We start from the raw sequence: 22,403 nt of genomic DNA, 5'->3' as shown, positions 1-22,403 counted from the left end.
AATTCGTGGTTTCTGTCGTCCCAAGACGTCCATTACGTAGTTGAATTACGCAGCTCGACTCAATGACAGAAAACGGACAGGACATAACTGTACGCTTTCCTTAAAGGGGCCCTGCAACACGTTTTATTGAAGGCGGGAAATGCACTTGATATTAAAGTGCACTATTTCATAAATACTGTGCAGCAAAGACTACTTCAATGCATTCAGCAGAAGCGGAGTTATAGGCAATCGAAGATCTCCCTTGCGGTGCTCTCTCCTTGTCCAATGCCTTTCAATATTGCCGTGCGACCGGCCGCTCGTGGCACTTGGCGTGTATTCGCGGGTGACTTTCACGCTCGGAAAAACCTTTATATAGCACGTATTGAGCGACGGAAAGCTGTATCGGGCGTTTTTTCATGTCGCTCCGCAATTTTCTCATTGGCACTATTCATCTAACTATAACATTTGAGAAGTTCATGAATTAGGGCTCATTATGTTATTAGGCGGAATGCAAGAAATGATCTGAGCATCTCCACAACATCGCGAACAACATTACCCTGGTTCAACCCAGCTACGTAGCAAATGCACATTTTTAAAGTTTGGCCAAAGTTACGTGAAACACCATTTATACTCCGTTCAGAACACCCTTTATACTCCGTTCAGAACAGCGGTGCGTCATTGCGGCCACGCCCTTTGACGAAGGTGATGGTGCCTCGGTGTTGCTCCCTTTTCCCGCGACCCTCCCTCTCCCAATTTTTCTTCCGATGTGCCGCGGCCACCGAACAACACGCGCACATGTACGCTCTCGGGCGCAGGAGCCCAAGCTGACCGACTGGCTGTGGGAGGAGCGCGAGAAGGCGCAGGTTCGCAAGCTGATCCTGCAGCAGCGACTGTTCCGCAAGAAGGACCCCGAGCCCTCGTACTACGGCGACGGAGACGCCCTTCTCGTGAGCGAAGACACCTCGGCCGAATACGTGGGCGCCGACCAGCCCGACGCGCCGACCCTGAGGCGCCACGCCCGCTCCTCTTCGCAAGCCGAGGCCCTGCGAAGGCCGCCCAAGAAAAAAGTGCGTCCTGCTTACACTATGTGGCACTTGCTCCGCAACATGACGACGTCACGCGCATAGCTGTGTACCGTTGCCTATAGATGGCTTGCACTGACGTCATCCTAGGCGCCACGTTTGTGACCCAGCACGGTGAAAAGATGCGTCCGTGAAGTCACGTGCAAGCTATCTATACTGGGAATCTGCTAGTTCTGGCTGGCGCACGTGATTCGATTTGCTGTGAGCCTTTTACACTCTAAACATTTTTTACGCCTTTATGGGTGCATAAAGGGTGTTTGGTTGTCGCATGGCTGAAGCTCTCCCATTTAAGGGGTCAGATCAAATTGTTGGTGGGGCCCAATGATGGCACCTTGTTTGCCGAATTTCTCATGCAAGAAAAAAATTATAGCTGCTACAAGCGACATAAAAAGTTCATTAAATAAAGTGTCAGGTCTATCCCAGTGAAATTCTGTGGGGTATTTTTGTGCGCCCAAGGCTGTCAGAATGATTACATAGTTTTCAAAGCCGCCTTTTGTCATCACACGTCTAGTTAGAGCTCCGTGGTCGTCCTCTATAAATTTTTGTAAGGCCCTAACGGTAGGGGTGCTACCCGTGTGGCAAGCAAACACCCTCAATGGGGTAAACATTTTCAGAGTGTATCGTGTTGCTGAAAGGTACAGATTATAGCAGCCACGAATTAAGTGGTCCGACGAGAAATCGCAAAAAAAAAGTGTTTCTCATCTCATTCTGCACGTGAGCTTGCGTGCTTGCGAAATCATGGTTTTCCTGTTTACAAACGTGAAGCTTGTCTGTAGGTGGTTTGCAGTGACGTCATTGCGTCCGCCATCTTTGGGCATTAACGCTTCGAGAAACTGCGTAAGCGAGAAGTGTCACAAAGCGACGGGCGCGTCTTGCACCGAGCGACAAATCGATAACTGTGATCATGCGGTGAAAAACAGTCATTGCAAGAAAGCGGCACAATGCAAGCGTGATAATATGGTGCCCAAGACGTCACTATGACCGTCATGTTCGCGCACTTTCACTTTCACTGTGAGAAGCCGAATCTGTGACGTCACGTGAAGACTGCCTATAGTGTAGCCCATCCAGGCGCAAATTAATTATTTCCATTGAAAGTTTACCGAGAGGAGTAAAGGAATCCGAGGGGCTCGATATTCATATTCGTCAGAGCCATACGATATACCATTGAAGCCACAGAAAGCGTAGGGAAGTGGGTTATTACGTTTAATTGTAAATGTAGAAATAATAAGGCTTGACGGGAAACGAAGATGGACAAGACAACTTGCCGCAGGTCGGAGGCGAACCCACGTCCTCCGCTTTACCCGCGTGCGGTGCTTTACCGATTAAGCTTAATTAGTACCGCACCGTAGTGCGCGTGTGGTAACAATTAAGCTTAATTTTTGAAACATCTCACGCCTAATGCGGAGTACGGGTTATAGGTTCCCACAAACGGGGACGCTAAACAGTCGAGCGTTCTAGCCTGTCCTTTTTTTTTTTTTTTAGAGGGGCAAGACTAGACGTCTTGCCCATCTATTAAAGCCGCGTCGCAATCGTCCAGATTTTCGCGCAATTGATAATTTGTTATGTAACGCGAAGTGTGATCGTGACGGAAGCTTTCTCCGTTTCCGTATTAAAGCGCGCCCTCTGTCGCTTTCTACCCTGTCTGCAGTATCCGCCACTCTACACAACAGTGGCGGCCCCTGTGTACAACACCAGCAACGACACTGTAAGTATACTGCCATGATTCTAGAACCACATGGATTAGCGGGGTTGTTGGAAGGACACTAAAAAAAGTGAATGGACATAGACTTACAAACTATTATTTCCAAACTCTATTTCTAATAAACTTGCAGCCTATTGGGTCGTTATTAGAAAAAAATTATCAAGGTCCAAGTTTCACTTTTTAAAATTTGAATTTCCCGCTGAAATGCCAGCGTTGATGCGTCAGTGTGGCGTCATGGGTTCGAAAGTATTGTTTCGTATTTGGCCGTTGTGACGCAGTGAAAGTTGTCGAAACTCTCCAGGGTCAGTCATTGGTTCCTTTAGAATATAATGTAGTTTATCTTTACTGAGAAAGAATTAACAAGACCCGCGAAAATTAACAAGGCTCGCGGGCTGCCTACAAAATTGCGAGTCCTGTACGAACCTTGATGGCGTTCTCAGCGGACGCATAAGACAGAAAAAAGGACGTGCAGAGCGAAAGTGTGCTGATGTCCAACTAGTGCTATTTTATTAAAGAACTGATCATATCACTTATGGAAAGAAAGCAAGGCAAGAAAAAGCGACCGATGTAATTTTTAATTTTTAATGCGCAAGCATTCTCTGACGAGTAGCCCAGCAATATCTGTCCGTACCGTCTCGTTTCAAGCAGGTGGGAAAATTTCAAGCGCTCTTTTCTTTCACCTGTCCTTTTTTTCATTTGTGGAATCTCGTTGTTACGATCTTCGAGGGAACCGGAAAATAAACCGTATGATCCGAAAATCGTATCATTCAACGTATTATCCAACTAAATCGTATTATCGGGGGGGGGGGGATGTATCATCTCAAAAAACGTATTACGAAGAATTGTATCAACGAGTTTTCACTGTATGAATGCGCTGTGAACATCGTCAATATGCGCCTCTACCAATTCGCCCAAGCTTCCAATCTTGCATTGCATACGAACATCAATGTAACACACGAAGAACGCTTGGCAGGTCGATCGACTTACTTCTTCTGGTAAGCAAAACAATATCTTCAATTTAGTTGGTCGCCCAAAACTACCCGACGACGTCGTCCCAGTGATTTCTCGGAAAAGCATTTTGCGCCGGTGCAAGCTCTGGCTGGATCGGAACATCTTGCAAAACGACCGCAGGAAATGCGACTACAGCTCAGTTATTGACAGCACGCTTGTGACTGACAATTATCGTTGATTGACAGTTGAAACTGATTGTTGGTTAAAGCTTTTTGTGTTATAAAGTAAGGTGCGAAGAGGGTGAGCGACCGTTCTATCGCTGTGTTCTTATATTTTGTCCTTTGCTGCAGGCTGGAACCGCCAACCTGCTCGGCGTCGTCGGCATCGATGTGCCGCTGCGGGAATTCCAGAAGGTCGCCCATCCTTTCAAGGTAAGCGCTTGTGTGAATTGTGAGCAACGAAGTGCTGTTCTGTCATTGCACGTGCTCGTCGAAGTTCAGTTTACTTCTTTACTTATATTTATTTTTAATGCGCAAGCATTCTCTGACGAGTAGCCCAGCAATATCTGTCCGTACCGTGACGCCTTATATCCGCAAAATAAATCCATAAATTGTCAAATTAACACATTTATTCGTTATAATAGTGTAGTATAGTAGATGGTTGGTAGCCTTAGAAAAAAAAAATGGATACGTCACCGTCGCCGCGTCAAGGCGCAACAAAAAAAGGCAAAATGAAGAAGTTAGCACGTGTAATCGTTATGATATTGTAATGGTAGATGATTGGCAGTGGTAGAAAAAAAACTGATTACGTCATCGTCGCCGCGGCAAGGTTGTAAGAAAAATAAAAAATGAAAAAAAAAAAGCTGCGGTGTGGCAAAAGAAAAAAAAAACGGCTGTGTTGGCGTTTCGGCTCAGTTGAGACTATATATATCTGCAGAATAAATGCATAATTTCATGTTAACACATGTAATCGTTATAACAGTGTAATAGTATATGGTTGGTAGCGATGGGTAGACATGGTATCAGCTAGCTAAATAAGTAAGCAAAAGCGAAGTAGGAGCCGACCCAAACAATGCTTACGCATTAGTGGACAATTCTCAGAACTTCTGTAGCATTTTTTTTTTCATAACGCAAGGTTCAATCAAGAATGCACAGGCGTAAGTGCGAATCGCGCTTTTCTAGAGTAGTAGCGCGCGGCAGGCTGCAGGCTGCGCGAGGGTCGCCAAGCGGTAGCTGCAGAATTCGAGACAGGGAGGGGTGCTGTTTTGTACATGGTCATCGAATTCAGTCATACTGTCGGCTTCGGTAATGGCGGCATTTTGAGCCAATCGGAGAGGCCGTCGCAGCCCTTTGGGCCAATCAAAGCTGACGAGATGGCGACTTCGGCGATACGATGGATTTGGCAATGCCTAGAATTGGGCAACCACCTCGGTTGGCAATCGGGGTCAGAATATAAAATATGAATAAATATAGGATGTAGCGTGGCCACTCGCGGCCTTATCGCGATTTCGACCCGTAAATGCTTTCCCGAATGCCCAGACCTGCTCAGACCTGCTCGATCGCACTACGTACTGCATGTGCCACGAGGGCAAAGGCGGCCGTTTGCGATAAGCTATACTGCACGCGTGATTACACGTGCGGCGTGAAAATTAAAAAAAAAATGCCATTGGATAACACGAAGTCAAACGATCACTTCAAAGACAATTGCCAGATGTATAACCGCGGGCGCAAACTAAACATAACAAAATAGCAAGGCACTAAACTAACACAGCAAGTCAGTTTATCACGGAGAACAATAAAGAGAAAGGGAAAAAAATTGGGTGCCGGTCCGGGACAGTGGCCTTGGTAAACTCAGCGGTAATGCAGTTCCACTCAACGTGGTAAGTTCGAAGCAGTGATTGGCCGGTGTTTTCCTTGTGTTTTCCTTGTGTTTATCTTGTGTTTTGCAATCCATCAACCGTTTTGACACGTGTGCTAAAGCACAAGTGGTGGGAAACGGCCACGCACATGGAGCGAAAGCTTTTCCTGATGATATGTTGGAAGCGGTTTTAAGGAATTTCTGTCAATTATTTCGATTAATTCATGTGTATTCCTTTTAAATTATTCTGAATCACGTTAGTTTATTTTTAACCGGTTTTAATCAAATCTGCACTTGAGAACTTGTTTTCGCGCGTGACCACGATGACATGAGATCACATTACACGCCGACAGCCCGGGTTCCTAAAATACTTCGCACTCAAAAGTTGTAGGACTGCAAGAATGACACAAGCATGAATAGGTCATGGGAACATAGAGGAAATTCGAAATGTGGTATAAACTACTGTTCCCAAAGAACGTATTTCAAGTCACTCGAAAGTCAAGTGAAGCAAGCATATTGAAAAGCGTGCACCTTGCGCTTCTCAACCAACTATAGGGGCCCTGACCAAACCGTTGTAACGCGACGCATCGTGGACGGTTATGTCTAATTATAAGCCTTTACTGACCTTGATAATAAGTTTTCATATTACTGTGAGGGGCATGGCAGTTCTCGGTAGGGTTGGTTAACGGTCCCATATTTATTCTGACCCCTCGTATCGCCCCAGCTGTTTACGGGTATTCAGCAGTTATGTAAGCACTACACTGGTTGTTTTTTGTGAGAGACACTGGTCTCAGCGAGCTACTTTATTGCTATATGTTACGTGTGCCCTAAGTGTTGTATGTCCTGTGTGCGTCATTTCATTTATCGTCGCATTCGCTTGGAGTAACTTGCTAGGCGTGTCGCTGGCCAACCTCTTCAGATTCCATTATACATGCTCACTCACTGATGACATTGTATATGTATTATTTTTGTTTTCTTTTGCTCTCTACGCTATGCCGCAGCTTGGCGTCAACTCCTACTCATTTATGATCAACAAGAACGGCCATATCCTGTTCCATCCGGACCATCGCCCCATGGTGAGTGGTTTGCAATTTAGTGGTCGTTCCGAGTTTATGAGCATTCGTGCTTGCTTAGCTTAATGCGCGGTGCCTGCGGAAAAAAAAAAACAAAACAAAAAATGCCAGCAGCGTGAGCTAATAGCTACCGCGTTTTATCGAGTATTACTTGCACGTCGTCATTCTTTCATCGGTTCTTCGGCAATGCCGAGGGCGAAGCTCGAGTCTCTGCGGCGTCTGCTCAAAGACTCTCTGACAGATCAGGCAATGCAGCCTCATCATTTATTTCACATTTAAGGGCCCCAACTGGGGCGTTACTTGAATGGGAGCAGCTTGAAAAGAAAACAAACGCGAACATATCCTCTTTTGTATTGTTTTGGATTTGTTCAAAAGTTTGCCCTATGGCATATAATGTTTGGTGCGTGCAAGTCGTATAGACATACAGGAAGGAAGGCAAAAAAAAAAGTTGTCGCAGTTTCACCTGAAAGGCGAAGCATCAATTGCGATAGCAAACTTGTAGAGACCTATACGGAGTAATGATATTAGCTTTATCAGCTGTATAAACTTGGACATGCAGCAGCATCGGCAACACGCAGAACTGGTGTCGACGCCATCGGCGTTTTGCCCGCGTTCGCTCAAAATGCGTGCAGCGTTGGTGACTGTTGCCGGAGCCTCTGATATAAATAGGCACTGCGTGCCGCAGCTAAACGTCGCCTCCCTTCCCTCCCCCTCCCCCACGGCCTCTCGCTCGTCGGAAGAAGGCGCGTTTGCTCTACATACATGGTGATTGTGAAGGAGAACAGAGACGCCTACTTCTGCAGCCCTTAAGCGAGCACGGCGCAGAACGCGCGTTTGTTCTCCGCCGTGCGTTCACTCCGCGTGAAAGACGCGCCCCTCGCGCCCTTTCACTCGCACATGCAGCGTTCGGCGCGCGGCGACGATTTCTTCTCCAAATGACGTCATACGGAACCTCACGGCGACGGCGACGGCGACGGCGACGGCGACACCGACGGCGACGGCGACGCCGACGGCAGAAATCTGCTTTTGAGTGTCCATATAATTGCTATCGCAATAAAATGTCGGTTTAAGAAAGCGGGAAAGTTTGATGACGGCAATATATTGCATAGTTTGCTCTAGCAGCACAACAAACGCTGCAGAAATATACGCGCATTTCAGTAGGAAGCCAAGTTGAGCCATGCTCAGCGCTGCGTGTCGCTTCACGTAGAGCGTTCCGAGCGCGTTCATCTGGACGCCTTGCACACGTTCGTGACCGTGCACGAATCGCGACACTAACCAGCCAACGCCCGGTGCGTCTTAGTGGCGTAATTTGATCGCAATACATTGCCAAGATCGTAATGTGAGTGCATAATCCTTTCAATGAGGTTTCGAAAAGTTGTTTTTATAGAGAAGCTGTACACGGCTAGCCGATTCGTCCGTCTGTCACCTGTACGCACAAACTATCATCATCAGCACTGGCTCGAGCGTCGCCGTCGTCTTCCACAGCTGGCTCGTTGGCGCCCCTCGGGTTGCGCTCGTGCCACTGCTCCCACGTTCGTCGTCGTCTTCCACAGCTGTTTCAGTTGCCGCTCATAATTCCAGCGTCGAATTTCACTTCTCTTCTGTCGATGTAATGGGGGAGGCCGCTTTTACGGTGGTGTGAGCCATTGCTTAAAGGGCCATGAGCCATTCATTTTCTTTCGTGACGGACAGATTTAATTTTGAAGCAATTTAATTTTGAAGAATCGCGAGCGGCAATGCCGCGACAACGACGGACTGCGAGCGTATACCGTCAGTGACGTTTTGTTTTCTCCGTCGCAGCCGAACGTGTGTTTTTAAAACCTCCTTGAAAGCCATGGAAAGTGCCCGAAATGCTGAAATAAAATTTGAAGGATGGCTTATCTGGCGATGCCGAACTGAGTACAGCCGTGCTGACTATTTTGGACGTTAGTTTTATCCGCGTTCGTTCCTGGCGAAGTAAATTCCACAGTACTTTGCATGACGAAGAATCGATAATTTAGTCGGAACGGTTCGAAGCGTCGAAAGCCCCGTGTGTGGAGGAGATGGTCCTGAACGAGCGTGCCCGCGCGCATAAGTGTCTGTACAGGCTACGAACCCGACAGGGGCGGATCGAGTCAAAAGTCGGGCTCAGACAACCCGACTCGACAGCGTTTATATGAACTCGTGCTTAGCGGGTCGAACATGGCGCAAGACGATAGAACGCAAACGTATCGGCCTCACCCGTGATCGTCACATCAGAGCACGTGGTCGGTTTTGATTATCTCGCTCTGCAGGCAACGCAGCCGAGCAAGTGCGCATCGATAAAAAAAAAATACGGGCAACTAAATATTCCCGGACGATACGCAGGGTCTCACAGGTGACCCTCTGAGCCGATACTGCGAGTCAGAAAGCCAAAGGGGAGTGGCTTCGCGGACAATTCGCTTGCCAAGGCTGGCTGCGTTGCCGTGATGATCCCTCACAGTTTTCCTTCCTCCATGGAGCGACGCGACCTCCCCAGACGTGACGACCGAGCGCTCATAAGGCGACGATTAGCTCCCTCTGAAACGAGTGTTCTCTGGAAATAGCCTGCGCTTCGCCTTTGCCTTTCGTTCGCGAGAGGCTTGTAAAGCTGACCGCTCTTTACGTAACGATGTAATTAAACGTCTTGTTTAATTAAACGTCGTCTTTGCCCAAGCCATGTCCACTGATCGACCTGGTCAAGCTCTAGGCCGCTGGGCTAACGCTATCCCTGGAATCTAGGCGCCGGTGTGGCCATTTAGGCGATTTTGTCGCTAAATTTGGCAACTTTTGGGTTCGTTTAGCGACAATTCTTGCTTCTATTTAGTGATTGCCGACTTCTTTCGGCGACATTAGCACGTAATGTGGCGACGTTTTGCGACTTCGAAGTTGAGAAACTTTCCTTGAAGAACAGTTTCTAGAATGCACTAGAATAATAACGAGCCGGAAGTAGACATCCGAAATTGGATTTACGCGGCACGTGGGCCCTCTGACCGCAATGGTGCAACGGTGTCCTCTACTCACGAAGGTCGATCGCTGCTTTCCATTATTTTCATTCGCCCCACCAGGTGTTGTAATGCTTCCGAAATTACGTTGGAAGAGCACAGTTTCGCTTTTCTATACAAAGATTTTGGTGAGAGCTACAGTATAGCTTTCGTCCACGCGATCGCGCGGTGGGTAGATGGCGAAAGTGAAATATGCTTAGAAATTCAGAGACCTGCAGTGGCTTAAGGACCCACTTTTAAGCAACGGGCTCCACTGCAAGACGACGAAGGAAATGGCTAAATTTGCGTATTGTAAACATTGTAGACATGTGCTTGCGTCCAAGTACTCCGATCTCCGAAAACACGTGCGAACCAAAATCAAGTAGATTCCGTAGCACCTGGCACGTCGAACCAGCCGCAGATCAGGTTTCCCAAGAGCCAACACCACTTTCGTCGAGTGTAGCTGATGGTACAGTGGCGCTCCTTATGGCTGAACAATGCGGCATTGCTAGGGCTTATCACCTATGGAACGTGACAGTGAGTGAGTGAACGAACTTTATTGGAGGTCCGGCGAGGACACGAACTCGTCGCGCGCCCGGCTATAGTCCCACGTCGGGACCGGCAGGTCTATAGCCCACTTCTGCGACAGTAAATTACTCTAACACGCTCATGTTTTGTAACCGAATGGTGCTCTCTAAGCGCATGCTTTTGCTTTATAGAAACTTGTTGGGATGTGTATTCTCTCACTTGGTGCTAGATTTTCATTAAATATGTTCGATTGGTGAAATTTCAGAAGCGCGTATGAGTAAATTAAGCTATCAAAACATTCAACAAAGCAGGTCAATAATAAAAAATTCCAGCGCCCTTCCACCCTGTGAAGAGGAAAGTCCGGCGAAGCTGGCGCTAGCGGCTTCACGTCGTTTTCGCGCCCATTTGCGCGTCTAGCTGTGCGCGGTGGCGCTCCTTCAATTCCCGCTCTTCTTCCTCCGAGCGAACTACACGCGTCCGTGCCATAGCAAGTACAAAGGGCAACCGCTGATAACAGAGCTAGCGCAATGCCTACGTCACGAGACGAAGGGGCGCAGCGATTGGTGGGAAGTGCCGCCGCCGAGTGTCGCGACACTTGTGAAAGAGGCATCGGCGGTGGCGAGGGATATGGGGGTATAACAATGGGCCATTCCATCATCACCTGTGGTAACGTACTTTATACATGCACCGATGTATAACCGCCGCCCGAATATATATATATATATATATATATATATATATATATATATATAGCCGTCACCCGTAGTCCACAGGGGTATACGTGCCATTGCACTTTGGACCCTTTCTGCACAATCATCGGGATCGGCCCACATTGTTGGTCTATGTCACCGGAGACGATCCATCAGATCCTAGCCATATATAGATTCGCCTTAAAAGACAGATCAGCCGTAATTTTGTTCCCTGCATGTAGTACATATTTTTGCTCTGATCTAGAAGGGCGTACGTTATCCGAGCGGCTGGGCTCGTTCACGTGAGACTGAGCGCGCCACTTCCCCTTTTCACGGCTTTCAAGCAAATAAATGCTGCGCACGGCTTTCAAATGGGCCGAAGGACGACAACGCAGTGTTTGACTAGTCGTGGAATTGTCATCAATGTCGTAATATTATGACGAAGGGCGTGGTCGAAAAACTTTGGCCTCCTTTCACGAGTGTCAAGTGCTAAAAAATTCTCAGACAAAACCTGTGCGCAGCACGTTTTTCTTTTTGGAAAATTGGGTTACTCATGCACGCTTGAATTTTTCTGAATTTGGCACCTTACAATCGGAAGGTAAACCCGCAATTTCGGCAGTCACCATCTTTTTTTTTTGTAAATATTTAAGTAATGCAAAAGCCTTCTACACCCTTCTCCAGAATGCGTGGTGTATTCGTATTCTGAACGGGGCCATAGATGAACGTCAGTTGTTTCAATAAATGACCTACGCAATCTATATATATATATATATATATATATATATGGTGTTCAGAATTACCTACATTAAGAAAGATTCACTCGACAGTTTTAGCGACAATTTTAGCGACATTGCAGTAAAATTTAGCGGATATTTAGCGACTTCTTCGTGTCCGTTTAGCGGCATGTCCGCAGTAAAATTAGGAATGCCGTGAAGCTCCGCTTTGCAACGGTGAAAATACTATATTGCACACTGAAACAACAAGAACTAAGAGACAGAGAAGGGCCATACAGATCATATCGACGTAAACTACCTGGCGACAACTTTGTCGACAGATTGTCGTCAGGTATACGCAGGTTCGCTTATACAGGGACCGCCCGAATGTGTCCCTGGGGTGATACTTAGTGTCATATATCACAAACAGTAAAATCATTGTCCGTTTTGTGCTCAATAAAAAGTCAATCTTATATTTATAGTTTTCTACATTTTCAAGTTGCAGACTAAAAGGCTTACTCCGTGGTAAAACTGCGATGACGCTGGGGCTGATTCTGTACGTTTCCCTTCTTTTGCGGTGAAATGTTTGGATGAAGATTATAGAGCAATCTTGTCCGAAATCGAGGGAAGTGGTAGTAGGCTTCTTGGTGGAAAAGTGCGTCATATCCAACGGCTCCATAGAATTTCAAACCACGTTCTTCTTGTTTGAGTGATGCCATGCTTGGGCCAATGGCTATGCGCCCATTCTCGGCCAATCCTTCAGAATGTTTTATGTGCCACTATGGCACAAGGAATATAAAAGCTTCAAATGTATATAAATATGTGTCGTATTTATGCGAACACAACAGACTCCGTTCGAAGCTGTGGACTTCAGTGACGAATCGATGTTACTGCTGTCAAAGTGGGAAGTATCAAAGTATGTCAGTGTGTGTGTGTGTGTGTGCGCGCGCGCGCGTAAAGGTAGAGTGGTGAAGACCTTAGAAGAGCTTGTATATATATATATATATATATAGAGAGAGAGAGAGAGAGAGAGAGGCGATAGGAGAGCTCGGAAGAGCTTGTATATATACCGCGATTGACGATGTTCTGATTCCGACCTTTGTCAGTTGAACTTATTTCGCTCCTCTAAGAGGCAGAGAGGCAGCACGTTTGCCGAGTGAGCTGAGACCTGCAAGAGGCCCCACGTAATTCTAACACATTTCTTTCGCATGTACCGCGAAATCACCTCTGAATTTTTCACTACAAATGACACCGTGCGCAGCACTGCGATTCTGCACTGTACTCCACTGCAGTTCCTGTCTACCGTTGTGGCGCTGGCGCCGCGGAAACTTTTCGGCAACACTGCCCTTATTATCATTATCTTATTGCCGTAACAATTACACGGACACACCGGGCCCTCTCACGCTGCCACTTCCGTCGCGCTGTAACGCCATCGATGGCGCATTCGAGGCCTTCACGCAGGGTTATAGGGCTTTCATGGGCGTGAGCGATGCACCGCGCGTTTTTTTCCCCGAAGGCAAAGCATTGAAAGTGATTGCACGCTTCAGCGGTGAACTCGAGCGACTTGCGCGGTGTTATAACAACACGCGCAGGCGACATGGCGGGACGCTCCATGCGAGACAACGGTTGCTGCGCAGCACCACACAGCGGCCGTGGCAGCACGAACAGTGCCCTGACGGATACCAGGCGTCGCGCGACGCTGAGACCGGTTTCACACAGCCGTCAAACGCCCCGTTCCGTCACCGTCACTACAACGTCACGACACCTGCGCCGCGACGAGCGCCCGCCCGCGCGACTGTATCTTCACAGCTCTCTGCGGCTGGTGCAGAGTCCGCCCTTCCTGTGTTTTCGCGGATAAAATCACGTTGACGCGAGCGCCGGCACGAACCTCAATTCGGTCGCTGCAGTCCAGTGTTTTGACAGGGAGTTTCCGCGGTCATCCAGTGAGATTGCGTTCATGTTTGCTTGTGCACGCCTGACACCACGCTTGTTAATTTAGTTAGTATGCCAATGTTTACATGCCAATACGCCTGATAAATCTACTGTCCTTACTTTGTGTAACTGTTCACTAATTTGCTATCGTAATCGATTCTTGGCCTTTCGGGTGAAAATGGAACTTTCTTTAAAATAAAAACCGGCGAAAAAACACTCCTTCATGACGGACGTCGGTGCCGTGACAGTGACCGGACGGTGCCTTTGACTGCTGCGTGAATCCGGCCTGACGCGGTGATAAATGCCGGCAGCTGCGTCACCGACGTTCCACCTCGATGGTGCGCAAGATGAGACCGACGGGAAACAGTCGTTGGTCAGCGGCCAACGAAATGATCAGCTTTAGCTTGACGTTTACTGTCCCTTCTACTCAGACTGTTGTATGCACCTCGGTGTGCCATATGCACACAGCTGATCAGCAAGAACGCTATTTGTGCGCGCCGCTTATGCCAGCAGCGGAGCCTGACGGTGCGTCTACTTGGCTTCCTCGCTTTTGCGGCCAAATGCAGAGCGCGCCTTGGCCGACCTTCTACGGCACTGATACGCCTTTTATACCTCTACGCCCGGACCGCTTATGCGCGTCAATACCGGGACATCACGGCGACGACGGCGCGAACGCGGGTTGAGTGTCCAAATATTTACAATGGTAATTATGCGATTGTTCCGACAGTCTGCGACGTCGGTACTCGTTGGAATAGGATTAATTGGATATAGTGCTGCGACAATATACTAGGCGCAAAATGAGACACGAACGGAACAAGTGCTCGTTCTTGTTCACGCTGCATCCATATAACCTTGCTATCGCCAGATTGCTAACGCTTTGAATGTTCTCGCTCTATGGGCGAAACTGCCAATTTAGTGCTATGATATGGCTTGTAATTTCGAACATATAGTGCGCAGCTTTACAATAAAGGTGACTATTGGGTTAAAAGGAATGTGCTCGCACTGAATTTGTATCGCATCTGTTCGCTTATGATGAATCTTTCGCGTATTAAAGAAACGTTTGGACAACGTCCTGGCTGATTCCCGGTGCAACTATAGAGGCTTTGGTAGATGACTAGGCGGTGGTTCTGGAGCGTGCGCGGTGTTTTTCTGACTGTTTTAATTGAACAAGATTTCCGCACTCGAAAGGCGAAGCATCAATTGCGATAGCCAATTATAGTAGAGAGCTATACGGAGTACGGATAGTAGTTTTATCAGCTGTATAAACTTGGACATGCAGTAGAACTGTTGTCGACGCCCTCGGCGTTTTGCCCGCGTTCGCACCAAACATGTGCGGCGTTGGTGACTGTTGCCGGTTAAAGCCCCTCAATTTATCGAGGGGCTTTATTGCCGGTGCCTCTGGGGGCGGCTCGGAGGTTTTCGACGAGATCAGAATGGGACACTCGTCGAGCAGCGTCGGAAATCGTCGGAAAGCCTCGCAACGTTTTTATAGAAATACGCATTTTGTGCCGCAGCTAAACATCGCCTCCCCTACCCCTCTCGATCCTGTCCCCCCACGGCCTTTCACGCGACGGAAAAAGTCGCGTTTGCTCTTTATATATGGTGATTGTAATCAAGGAGGAAAGAGACGCTTAGTTCTGCAGCCCTTCAGGGAGCACGGCGCAGAACGCGCGTTTGCTCTCTGACGTGCCTCCCCCCCCCCCCTGAAAGCGCGCGTCCCTCGCGCCCTTTCACTCGCACATACAGCGTCCGGAGCGCGGCGACGATTTCATCGCCCTTGACGTCATACGGAACCCCACGGCGACGGCAGAAATCCGCTTTAGAGTGTCCATATAATTGCTATCGCAATAAAAATAAAAAGAAAGCCGATGAGAGCGCCCATGTAACGCGTGCAAATTGCGTTCAAAACGCACGCGTCTGAAACCGGAAGTGTGGTTAAGGTATTAACAACTACCGCTTGGCGCGCTGCAATCAATGTGGCCGGTGGGCACTATGGGAGTGTCCGCTCTTGTTGAATTCCTTTCTTTGTGGTTTTATCAAGGGAACCTTGTGGTAGAGAAACATACATTCAACAAGAGCGGACACACTCGTAGAGCTCAGCGGCCAAATAGACTGTAGCCCCCGAAGCGGTTGATGTGAAAACCCTGAACCACACTTCCGGTTTCGGTTTTGGGCTCGCGCGTGTTGAACCCTAACTGGTACGCGTTACGCCGATCGGCGCACCATTTGTTTTATTGCGATAGCAATTATATGGACACTCCAAAGCAGATTACTGCCGTCGGCGTCGTCGTCGTCGTCGTCGCCGTCGCCGTTGCGTGAGGTTCCGTATGACGTCAATGGAGATGAAATCGTCGCCGCGCGCCGCCGAACGCTGTATGTGCGAGTGAAAGGGCGCGAGGGACGCGCTCTTTCACGGGGAGTGAACCCACAGCGCAGAACAAACGCGCGTTCTGCGCCGTGCTTCCTTAAGGGCTGCAGAAGTAGGCGTCGTTTTTAACCCAGCAACTATTTCTTTTATTTTACATTCTTTAGTAGCTTGACCTGCAGGGACAGTCCCTACTGTATGTTTTACTTTATTCGTTGAGATTTATCATCTCGCTCTTCCTTTCCTTCTTCCTCCCCTCCTTCCTATCTTTCCTTCTATGTTTCTCTCGTCCTTTCCGAAGAGTAGGCAGGCGTTGTGCCCCTTCTGGTGGCAGTTGCCAGCCTTTGCTTCTCGCTTTATCTTTCCTGTGTATATGTTTTCAAATCAAATAATAATAATAAGTAGGCGTCTCTTTCCTCCTTTACAATCACCATATATGTAGAGCAAACGCGCCTTCTTCCGAAGCGCGAAAGGCGGTGGGGGGGGGGGGGGGGGGGGAGGTGACTTTTAGCTGCGGCACCAAGTGCCTATTTATATCAGAGGCTCCGGCAAGTCAGCAACGCCGCACGCATTTTGTGCGAACGCGGGCAAAACGCCGACGGCGTCGACATTAGTTCTGCGTGTTGCCGGTGCTGCTGCGTGTCCAAGTTTATACAGCTGATAAAGCTACTATCATTACTCCGTATAGCTCTCTACAAATTTGCTATCGCAATTGATGCTTCGCCTTTCAGGTGAAACTGCGACCACTTTTTTGCTTCTACTGCTCAACCGCACGCTGTCTTAGTGTGGAATCGTTTTTAAGGCAAAAGCCTTAGGGGTATATTTTGGCGGTGGCCTTGGCGAAACTGGGCCATGTAGAAAAATGGCCGACGCCGCAAAAAAAAAAATCGGGGTAGCTTTCACTAGTGGCACAAGGCTAAATCCGCTGATTGGTTGTATAAGCTCCGTGGCATCGGGGAACGCCTCGCGAAGCCAAGCACACGTATGGGGCGAAAGCTACACAGTCTACGGGCGGCGCGCAGCAGACGGGATGACGTCACGGCGCATGCGCAGTAGCGCGCAGCTGGCGGGAGCTCGGCGGAGCCGTGTCTGTGTCGGGCGAAGCGAGCGCGCACCTGCGCCGGCGGTTGCTAGGCAATGTGAGCTGACGTCATCGCTACTGCTTCGGCACATGCGCGGCTAGACGAGGTTGGGCCAAGTGGTGCGCAGATGTGGCTTGCTTGTTGCTAGGCAACGGCGCGGAGTTTTCTGCGGACTTCAGACGTTTCTCCTCCAGTTTTAACAGCTGCGCTGTTCGGATTGACGTCGCATTTCTCAGGGAGGTTCCTGTATAGAAAGTAAATTAGTAACTTTGAGAACAAAATTTGGTAAATTTCAATAAGGGGGGGGGGGGGGGGGGGCAATCGATCCCGGGTCTCTGCAGTGCGAGACGAGCACGCTTCCCTGAAGCCACTGGTGTTCCATGGTTGTGGCTTATTAAAGGTGTGCCTAGTGCGTGCCTGACTGTACACGTCACGTGGTCACAGAGACACGCTCGTACCAATGCTCGCGCGTTCGTCGTCGTCGTCATCTTCCATAGCTGGCTCCGATGCCGCTGATCATGCCAGTGCTCCCATACTACTAGTGCCTTCGCGCTCGTGCCACTGCTCGCGTGTTTGTCGTCGTCGTCTTCCACAGCTGGCAGGCTTTCGCCTTCACGTTTTAGAAACGTGTAACACTTATTTTTTTCTTTTTTTATTAAAATAGTTATGATAGCAAGTGATCTTTACAAGCCTCCATCGAATATGTTCTGTGTGCAACGTGAAATTTCATAAAGAAGAATACGCAAGACGCCTTGTCAAATGATTGGTGGGTTTTAATAGCGCAAGGGCATCTTTGGCCAAAGAGCGCCAAGTCTAGCTTTGTGAAAGGAGGAAATGTTTATTTTGCTCTATATAAATGCTCGTTCCGGGATTTTTGTGCGTTCATCCAATATTGTAGCACCAGGTAAGCAGCAGTAGGTCCCGTATGAAACCCCACCGGACGGCATAAGCTAAGTAAAGTACAAGCATGTGTAATTCTGGTATTTAGGCCTTATAGCAAAACTGCGCGTGTAGAGGCGAAACGTGCGAAAGTGTTGAATGGGCGACATTAAGAACAAAAGCAATTCGCTGTTACAAACATGGCGTAGAAAACATCTGACTCATCCCAAACAATATCATACATAAAATATGACGAGAATATCTGATATCCAAGCATTCCCCCATTCCCGGGCCTTATTTCCTGCTCTTTCAGAGCACGAATACACAGGCGACTGCTCGTTTTCGACACCACTTAGCCTCAGCCGACGCATTGGTACGCCACGTACACAGAGGTGGCCGTAACACAGGCTGAAAAATGTCACAAGATTGGCCCCGTAAGATTCAGTCAACGCGAAACTAACCAACGTTAAACTGCGCCACAGTGGCTGGCGTGTCTTTCGCTACATGCCTGTAGCTAACTGGGTCACAACGCCCTGTGCGGCCAGCGTGTACAAAAAATATTTCCGAAAGTACTGAAATAAGTTACAATGTTGGAACCCATAGAAAGCGTCACAAGCATGTCCCAGTAAGATTCAGCACACGCCTAACTGCGCCACAACGCTCAGTGCGGTCAGCATGCCCAAAGTACCGAACTAAGTTACGTACAATACTGTTGGGGCCCATAGGAAACGTCGCACACATGGCCCAGTAAGCTTCAGTACACGCAAAACTAACATGCCACAACGTCCGAGCCGTTTTTCGCTAACTGCGTCACAACGCGCACTGCCGTGCATGCCCTAAGCCTAAATGGCTTCAAATGACGCACACATTCTATATTTCCCACCTTGTCGGGGTCCAATAGCACAGGAGTACAGTGTCGAAGTGCAGCAGGAACGGGAAAAATACGCCGCAAGTCCAAGAGAACAGAGCTACATCAAAGAAGACAAACGGGACGTCGAACAGCCGAACGTACACATGCGCAGCCGGCTCCACTGTCTTCAGTGGCCTGCTTGGCGCATGCTTCTGGCATGTCATTGGCGACCAGACAATGACATACCAGGTTTCAACGCGAGTTTCTCAACCGGAACTTCGGAGCCAGCTGCGGTGCGTGTGACCGGTTGTGGTTCGAGCACAACGTGGTACTCGTCAGTGTAATTCGTTCGGGGGAACACCGAAGAAACACACGACAGGCATCGCTTACCCCCATCTCCTCGACAGGGGAGAGGCTACTGATTTTTTTTTTCTCGCAACAGAAGAGGACGAGAACCGCCTTGTTCGTCCCGTACTCTACGACGCACGCACCCGTCTTGCGGAAATTGTGTCTTTTGAAATACCCGCCGCATTCTTACTATGCGATCCCCTTCGGATATTACTCCTTTACATGCCAAAAATTCAATGCCGAAGCGCAAGACTTGTGTGTATCTTGCTAGTTAACCAACCGCAGTGAACGCTGTGTTGAGTAGCGCCATCGGCCTCATACGGGAGGCTAGCGCAGACATAGCATATTCACTTCAAGTCTGCTATACGTGAAATGCCTGAGAATGGTACCGGTGGCTGATGCAACCATTTTATATCGATTGGCGCTTAGATGTTTCGTTGGTGCATTGGGCGGCCCGTACACGAGCATGCACTCTGATGTTTTAGTTCCCACGCCAAGCAATCAGACAGAGTATTTTCCAATTCACGCTGGCAATTCAGTTTCCCAGTTTCGCGAAACTGTGACCTCTCTCTCTTTTTCTTTTTTTTCAGAGGGGCTTCACTCAAGTATTATAATTCACTTTGCTCAGAAATGAGCAAATATTTGATTCGATATTCGCGGGCTGTTTTTCTTGAATATTTGTGTTCGATTCAAAACGTTTTCCCATTCAAACACCCCTACAATAGGTAGCCGTGATTAACTGCATGACGATAGAACATGGAATAAAGAAACGAAGGGGCGATACACTTCCTTGCTTTCATTTATGCCTGTCCTGCTTTCACCTGGTTGATTTATTAATGTCCGGTCAAGTAGCCCAGATCTGGTGCGCCTTGATGGATAAGCCAGCCACCCTAAAAACGATTCGCGTAACATGACTCCATTGATGTAACATTGAGCCATTGATGTCTGGATAATTTTCTCTTTTCCGTTCCCTGCAGTACAAAGACATGCTCAAGCCTTACTACAGTAATGTGGATCTCCTCGAGGTGGAGCTACTGGACAACGAACCGCCGGACCGCGTGAGTATTGAACTACGTGTGCTTGCTCTTGTTTTATTTTTCCGTTGTTCGTTGGCGTTTTCCGCGTGTCAGTACAAAAGGAGGTGATTACCTTCCTGACGGGGTCCTGCTGGTGCAGGGCGCAAAACCAGCAGTGTTCAATTTACAGAATAACCTCATGTTCCGAAGTAACATAAAAACAGTAGTCAGTTCTGTTACGCGATAACTTCAAGTTACACGAAAGAAATTCCTGTTCCAATATTACCGAAAGGACTAACAGCAACATTTCGCCCTTTTAGTGGACATAGACGACAAACAATGTGCAGACGTTTTAAAATGCAGACCAGAAGGTGGTCGACTGTATGATAGAATGCAGTGAACAGCGTTAACTATAACCGAACTGGACCGTGTATATCACTGGATTTTGCAAAATAAATTTGAAATTTTGTAATTGTGCTGGATTTCTAACTACAATATAAATTTATTGTAACGATATTCGAATAACTGGAAGTGAAATAAGAAATACACGTAATGTCAGAAAATTTGCGCCGCCTCTTGCAACTGCACCAAGACGAAAATCTTCCAAGTAGTTAGAGAACCCTCGGAAAAAGTTGTATCCCTTTCATTGCTGCGAGAGACCTTGGTATGATGCTAGGTAATTTTGCCATCGTTTTTTGCAATAATGTGGTTTTTTTTTTCTTTCACGCTACCATCACATATGTTAAATTCATTGAGTGAGGAGAAGAAGGAGATCCAGGAGACTTGATGTTTTGTTTCCTAGTCAGCCATTCGAAAAAAAAAGACAACAAACAATAAAGGTACAAGTAGTATAGTGTGAAATTAATTGTTATATGTTTCACTGAAATTTCAAAATAATAAGCTAACGAGAAATTACACTTGACTAAAAGACAACCTGTCGCAAGTGGGAATCGAACCCCCGTCCTCCACATTGTGCGTGCGGTGGTTTATCAACTATATAAGCTAAACCGTGGCTGCCATACTCCTGCCCAGTTTCTTCTGTACTTGTGTATATATGTGCATGTAGAATTAGCCCTTGAATTGCTAGCCAGTGGCGCTCACCTTGTTATTACTTGCTATTAATTATGAATGCGGTTTTATTCCCATTTCTATACCTATAGTTTAGTTTATTACCACATGTCACCTTTGCTCAATAATTCCAACAATTCTCTTCTACGGGAGGTCTCGTACAGTTAGACTCTGTTATAACGAAATGGTTTCGCTCGCCAGCACTAGTTTTGTGTGTGATTCCATTCAATATTTCTGAGCCCGGGTAAACCGAACTTTTTTAGGAACATTTATGGTGAGTTCGTTATACGCTCTAGAACAAAGCTTCGTGCGACGGTGCTGATCTAAGCGCCCCATGGTGACCTGATTGTTGCAGTAGCACGTGTAATTAAGTGGCTTCGCGACCCCGGGTGCAATCTGCCGGGTTATGCGTTGTATCGCACCCTTACTGACGGTTACGGGACGGTTCTCGGAAAGCAAAGACAAAAACTTGGAGCTTCGCCTTTAAGAGTGGAACGCGATAGCGTTATTGGACGCCGTTCACGCCAACACCGACACCGTATTTTCTGCGACATGGGGACTGACCAAAATTTAGAAAGGCTTGGTTTTCAACATTCCCCCTCAATGTTGCCTAGAACCAAAGTACAGCCAAACACCAACAAATCGGAAGACTCTTAACGTTCGCCTTTAAGAGTGGAACCTGATAGCATTCAAAGATCCTGACTGCTTATCAGGCTTTTTTCTTGTATATTCAAATTACAATTTGACGCTATCACGTCTGTGGGTTGTGATTAAGTCGTACTTTACGATTTTTCTGACGGATTTTACTTTGAGAAATTCAATTTTTGTTAACGAACGCCTTGCGCCACGCGAAGGGCCAGCCCGGTCGGGGTGGTTCGGCATAATTATTTCTACCAGACGCCGATGCTTACGCCGATGCCTACACCAACGTCGACGCCGGATTTTCTGCGACACGGGGCCCTTAACGCTATCGCGTTAAAAAACGGAAGACCAAAGCCTATGAGGCTGGTTTTAAAAGGCAGGTCGCGGGCGCTCGGAGTTCGATTTATGCAAATTCGAGTTCGTTTTACGAGGTTAATTTTTGCACGAATGTCGCAGGAAATTTTTGCTCGTGTTCGATATAGAGCGTGATTCGCTGTGCCCGTGCTCGCTACAATTGGGTTTGGTGCAAATAAGATGCAAGCATTGACGTTCTAATCAAGCTCGCTCACTGCGGAAGCAGTCGCGGACAGCGGCAATCTCGAGACACTTTGGAGTTCCGACTGGTGGCCGGTGACGCTTGGCGGTCTGTAACCCGTGTCCTACGAG

At 47.9% G+C, this 22,403-nt stretch overlaps 1 protein-coding gene across 1 annotated transcript in view; it reads left to right on the top strand.

Moving 5' to 3' along the window:
- Positions 1-743: 743 nt before the first annotated feature.
- LOC119431659 (uncharacterized) overlaps positions 744-22,403 on the top strand; it is a 25,843-nt gene continuing 4,183 nt past the window's right edge. Inside the window, exons 1-5 of the mRNA XM_049657967.1 lie at positions 744-1,046; positions 2,710-2,766; positions 4,065-4,145; positions 6,573-6,647; positions 19,989-20,069. Coding sequence (XP_049513924.1) covers positions 744-1,046; positions 2,710-2,766; positions 4,065-4,145; positions 6,573-6,647; positions 19,989-20,069 — 597 coding nt within the window. The remainder of the gene's footprint in view (positions 1,047-2,709; positions 2,767-4,064; positions 4,146-6,572; positions 6,648-19,988; positions 20,070-22,403) is intronic.

The sequence above is a fragment of the Dermacentor silvarum genome, chromosome 10 (genome assembly GCF_013339745.2).
Source record: "Dermacentor silvarum isolate Dsil-2018 chromosome 10, BIME_Dsil_1.4, whole genome shotgun sequence".
NCBI classification, from domain to species: Eukaryota; Metazoa; Arthropoda; class Arachnida; order Ixodida; family Ixodidae; genus Dermacentor; species Dermacentor silvarum.
Note: the sequence above shows the minus strand (reverse complement) of the source record. Positions and strands in the feature narration are given on the sequence as shown.